This window comes from Oncorhynchus nerka, linkage group LG6 (assembly GCF_034236695.1).
Source record: "Oncorhynchus nerka isolate Pitt River linkage group LG6, Oner_Uvic_2.0, whole genome shotgun sequence".
NCBI classification, from domain to species: domain Eukaryota; kingdom Metazoa; phylum Chordata; class Actinopteri; order Salmoniformes; family Salmonidae; genus Oncorhynchus; species Oncorhynchus nerka.
Window position 1 is genome coordinate 19,961,110 of NC_088401.1, and position 6,130 is coordinate 19,967,239.

Consider the following 6,130-nt stretch of genomic DNA (forward strand, 5'->3'; position numbering starts at 1 on the left):
AGGGTGCAGACACATCAGTGCATAACTACCTAGTTGTACATAGAGTACATAGTTAATGAGAGACTGGGTTGCTTAGTCAGTTAGTCAGTGTGTATGACTTAGGTCCTAAGTCATTCAGTCAGCATGCAGAGCAACATCTACAGGCAGCAGAACGAGCACTTTGAAGTCTTTACTACTGTCCTCTCCCCACAAGGTGAGTAGCACAGTAGCAAGTTACTGCTTACATCAATATGCATATATAGATATAGATATAGATATGTGTGTGTGTATATATCTATATATGTATGTGTGTATCTGCAGTGGGCTAGATGGGAGAAGCTTGGCAAGGAAATACACCCTTCCGAAAAAAAGATGCTGCAATTACTGCATCCAAAGTACCACAGTTGACTGTAGTTACTGCACTGTTACTGCAGTTTCAAAACTGCCATCTTTTTTTGAAAGTGCGGTGCTTAACTTGTGTGTGTGTAGCACATTATTAGCACATGATTGTAATTAATAGCACATTATTGTAATTATTAAGATTCATGATATTGACTTTTCAATGATGATTAAAATGCCATTCCATTTGATTTGTAATGTATCCTGCAGTTGTTTATTTTGCATACTGTATGGTCCTGGGTATTGATGGCAGACTGAAATACATCTAGAATCACGTTGTTCTTTTTTCCACCAACTTTTCCTTCCCTGATGCTTTGCTATAGTTCTTTGTGATGGGAGCAATTTTTTGCTGATTCATCTCTCCTTGTTTACCAGTTCACCGGGGACGATGCCAATTCAGACAGGCAGAGGCTGACCAGGCAAGTTATTTTCCTGTTAATGCTCACTCTCAGATCCTCAATATTTATTAACTATGTTGAATGAAAATATGCTTGGATGAATTCAACTTGTTGATATAATTGGTAGATTTGCTCCGCAATTCACCCTCATATCCCCTGGATTCTGTTCATGCAAAAGCATGAGACATCTAATGTAGATTGTTTTTGTGTCTCCAGCTACACTTGTCTGTAGAGACAATTGCATTAGTTAGTTCAATTTAGATGCTGTCTGTTATGTCATTCATTACCATGAGACTAAAGAGAACAGATCATGGAGAACAGCAGGTGATTGGGTTTCTTTTTAACTGTGAGCCAGGTAATCCATAGAGTTTTAGCCAGCCACCTAATCCTCTTCATTCATTCAGGCATAGACTCAATGTGAATGAGCTGCGGTAAAGGAATGGAACAATGAATTGGACATGTCATGATATATCATATAAACTTACTGCAGAGACAAGCATATACGGTGACAGACATATGGAACACCGCTGCATATGCTCAAATACTGCATCTGTCTTGTTACATATAAAATGTATTGAAGTTGCATTTCTCGATTAATCCACTAGATGGTAGTAAAGCGCAGCTACAAGCCCCACTGGCCAGATGAGCTGGCGCTGACCCGGGGGGAGTTCATCCTGGTTCTGTGTAAAGATGATGAGGCCCGGTGGTTTGGGCGGCTGCAAAACGGACAGCAGGGATACTTCCCGGCCTCGCATGTTGTGGAGCTGAGCCACCAGGTTAGTGGCTAGTGGAAATTGTCTTATGCTAGGCAAAAGCAACATTCCGTCTCTGAGTGTGTAAGGCTCTATTTCTACTCTATTCTATTTATAGTCATCAATCAAGATTTTGATTAGTTAAATCAATCATGTTGGTGCTTGGATGGAACAAAAGCCTGCATACACACCTCGTATGCCCTTGCACTGCTCGCAGATATAAGATTGCCCACCCCTACTATTCATAAAGAATAGCTCTGCTGATTTACAGAAAAGTATGTCTGGTTAGAATAGCATACCTGAGTTTTTGACAGGACAGAGGGATAGCAATACAGAACAGTCCCAGCAGTAATCCCACCCTGTCATTGACACACCTCTGTTTGTGTTGTTAGGACGATGAGTCAGCTAAAGACGTCCACCGCTTAGCGAGACGGGGTTCAGCTCCGGCCACGTATGCAGGTGGTACTGGGTGAGAGCAGCGCGCCCAAAACACACACACAGATACACACTCAGAAAGACACAAACACACACTATCCTCAATCAAACCCCCCTCCACAAGTGCATGTACACAACTCATACACACACCCCAGCAGCTGCTCCCCACACACACACACACACCCCTCACTGCCTCCACCTCCTCCAGTTTCCCTCCGCCCAGCGCACCCTGAACAGGTGGCCCCTCTCATCCCTCATTAGTTGACAAAGCACACAGATTACACCCCCCCCACCACCACCCCTCCCTCCCTGATCAATTCCCACTCACTGCACTGCTGCTCCCTCACACACTGGACCACAGTGGGGGCTCACAGTCACAGACCTGTGTTCAGGGGAGTAGATGAGGGCTCCCTCTTTCCCTCAAAAAATATTGTGTTTCATAATGTCAAACAGTGGAACATAACTGTCTGTATAATCTCACTGAAGTTCCCTCAGTGAATGTGGAAATGTAAACAGTAGTTGGATGTTGTTTTAGAGATGATCCAAGATTATACATCTTAGTTGTGCCGTGTGACTTAGGCCCCTCCTAATGTGTGTAGAGGTGAACGTAGCTCCTTGAGCTGCAACAGCCTGCACACACACACACACACACACACACACACACACACACACACACACACCAGAGCGAGCCCCCTGAACAGCCCTGCGCTTGTCTTGTCTGCGCTGAGCGCTGGAATTTGGGTCAGCGGGAATAAACATGTCCTTTGTGTTTGTTGTGTCTTCTTTGTTCTCCAGCGCACTCAGGCTGCAGGCCCTCCGCAGAGCCAGCAGAGCAGCGGCGGGAGGGGGGCTGGAGGGGGCCGAGGGGGAGAGAGAGGGCCCCATCCTGATACTGAAGTCCCAGATCTCTCTCCCTAACAGGCTTCCCCAGCCCCTGCCCCAACCCCAGCCACAGGCACACAGCTCCCCAAGCTTCCTCCACAGGATCCTATCCAAGCACCGTCGGAGGAGTGATTGTCATGGGTCCAGCAACACGGGCTACATGGCCGACTAAGATGCTACGATGGACGGTGGTGTGTGGGGAGAGAAACAGGCACAAGAGGGGAAAGGAGGGAGGAGAGAGGAGGAGATTGGGTATAGCGAAAAGTGACTACATTTTGTGCCCACCCCCAATGGGGCCAGGTAGGGTTGCCATAGTTACATCACTAATGCTAGTCTATGACTGAACTGCTGGCTGCATCATTGGAGAGCTGGAGTGAGGGTAACTATTTCCCTGCCTCCTCTGTAAAGTGTTTAAGAAATATCAATGGTGTACCGTATATACATTTTCCGGGATTAAGATGTGACATTAAGCAAGCCGTAAATTGAAGGGTTGAATAGGGGGATCAGATTTATGACTATATTTTATGAAGCTAACTGTGTTTACTTCAGCCAAATAATGTTCCATGAGTCTGCTTGAGCTTTCTGTTCCATGAGTCTGCCTGAGCTTTCTGTTCCATGTTGTCATCCATATTAGGCTGTATTCTCTGCAACTACGACGTTCCAGAGCAGCACTAAATCATTGATATATTTCCTTTTGACTATAAATTGTTCAATTTAATTTGTGTTAAACCCAACATCAGCCAAGAATGTATTTTTCATAAAAAATAATCAAACCCGTACTTGCGGCTGATATCCCTTAATTCTAGTTAGTAACATATTCCACTACAGCATGTACCACGGAAAGAGTCTTCCATTCAACGGAGCTGAAAAAAGCCCTGCGAAGTGAGAGGATGTGTGATTGAGGCGTGTTGAAAGGCACTGCCAAAGGAAATGGCATCATTATTGTGAAGGTTGCCCAGGCAATGGTAAAACAGCTCTCTCTCTCTGGGCTCCACACAGTCTTCAGTGGTACCTCCCAGCATGGCCACGACTGGAGTACGCTGTAGAATGTATCCTTTGAAAGGGCAACGCTGTGGAATGTATCCTTTGGAAGGACTAAAGCTCCAACTCTCTAATCCTAATCCTAACCTTGACCTCTATTAGATTTAGACACCACATCCACCAGCCCAGTGATGTGTCCATTGATAAACTTAGATCAGATCTATTCTAACAAGGACCATATCCCCGCCTGATATGTGGGATTATGGCACTAGCAAGCAGTAATGCTGGTTTTAAACACCAAACCCAAAAGCCGTCCTGTAATTTATGACTAGTTGCATGGTCAGTCTGAACCTCTGTGTTGTTGAGATGGAAGCAGAAATAGTGTCTGAACAGTTTTCCAACATCTTGGTGTTCCCTCGCACATCTTCCTGATTTCTTAGTATGTGATATAGGATGTTTGATGCTGGAGGCCTGGCCGCCACAGCCATCTGCTGAGAAAGGCTTAGCGCCTCTGAGAGAGGAGCAGCTTTCCCCCTCTGACTGGCCTCTCCTCTCTCTACTCTCCTTCATCCATTCATTCATTCAATCAGTGCTTTAATTATCTCTAATCCAGGGTCAAACTCTGCCTCTCTCTAACTCCTGGAATAAAGCCTTGCTATGTGGATTATTGTGGTTGACATCCAGTGGGGACAGTGACAGCTACACACAGAGTGACAGAGGCCCTACTCTCATAGAGGTTAGAGGTCCAGAGGGCTGGTGTGTGTGTAGAGGGGGGTGTTCACCTGCCTGACACCTGTTCTTTCCCCTCCTCACCTGTGGAGCAGCAGATGCTATGCAGGAGAGTGCTGAGCCCTGCCCCACCCCCAGTGAACACAGTCTGTACCCCTCATACACTGTCTTCCATGCCCATTCAACCAGGAAACCTTGACTACACACACACACACACACACACACACACACACACACACACACACACACACACACACACACACACACACACACACACACACACACACACACACACACACACACACACGTTACACCTCAGATACACCCAGAAAGAAACGCAAACCACACAGTCCAATGTATTGTATCACCCCTCATTGTGAATCTGTTGTTTGTTGCTAAAAGTGTAGTCAGGCAGCAGGCTCCTCTAGTATACCAGTTAGGTACCGCTGTTCATTAGTGAGCCTGTTTAACCTCACAGCACTAACATACACAGGGGAACTGGAGACCTAGGACCTGTTTACAGCAGAAAGGGACCAAAACACACACACACACACACACACAATTTGGTTTTCCCGCCTAAAGTGTCTCATCCCCTCAGTGGTGCTGTGTGTTCAGCAGGACACCAACAGGGTGCCTGCCAGATGACTGCCCTGTCAGTGCTATAATGGCTGCCATCTGCTGTCTGGCATACACAAAGGCTGGCAGTGGCAGTATGTGTGTGTGTGTGTGTGTGTGTGTGTGTGTGTAGGGGAAATACGGGAGGGGGAGGGACCCTCTCTGCATTGAACACCAATTCACACAGCAAAGTTTGAGCACTGTACAACATAATGACTTGAAACAGTATATATATTTGAAGTAAAACATACTTCTCTAAAATCAATAAATGCTTTACCCATTGATTGATGTGCTACAGTACTACTAAAATAGATTCCTGTCAATACACACGTCTGTATAGTACACACGTCTGTATAGTACACATGTCTGTACTGATACCCAACAGGTGCATGTGTGGCCAAGCTAAGTCAATAAGGAGTGCCCTGTGCAGGACCAAAACAATACACTCAGTAAACACAAGGCTTTACAGGCTGATGCCAACAACCAATTAAGAGGCAGTAAGCCTTTGACATGTCTCAAGCCAGTCCAGACCATCTGAAAGCAACAATAGCTCAAGTCCTGCCCAGACAAGAAACAGATTGATCTAGTGGATATTTGCGTGCGCGTTTGTCTGTACTGTTGATGCTGCCCCAGCAGAAGGCAAGTCGCCAGGCCTTGTGCCCCTCCTCTTGGGGGCAATTGAGTGAATGGGTCTGTAAAAGCAACAGGCCCTGGGGACAATAGCGCCCGGGGGCATTAAGTCACGGGTGACTGGGCGTCTTTAGGGCCAGCAGCTGACCCTGTGGAGAGGCCTCTTGTCCTGCCGGAGGGGGACTCGTGTCACAGACCCCAGGCCAAGCTGACAGCACACCGCCACACACACACGGAAGGGGGATTGTGTCCATGGTGAACCCAGGCCAAGCTGACACACACCACAGGCAACATATACACAGATACTGTTAATCTACTGCCATAAGGACC

At 46.6% G+C, this 6,130-nt stretch overlaps 1 protein-coding gene across 1 annotated transcript; it reads left to right on the top strand.

Annotated features, from left to right (window-relative positions):
* On the top strand, window positions 1-3,624 carry LOC115130138 (uncharacterized). Its single transcript, XM_029660940.1, has 5 exons — window positions 1-193; window positions 754-797; window positions 1,382-1,552; window positions 1,921-1,997; window positions 2,759-3,624. Exons 1-5 carry the CDS (start codon window positions 124-126, stop codon window positions 3,015-3,017), a joined length of 621 nt encoding a protein of 206 aa, XP_029516800.1. The 5' UTR covers window positions 1-123; the 3' UTR covers window positions 3,018-3,624.
* Window positions 3,625-6,130: the final 2,506 nt, after the last annotated feature.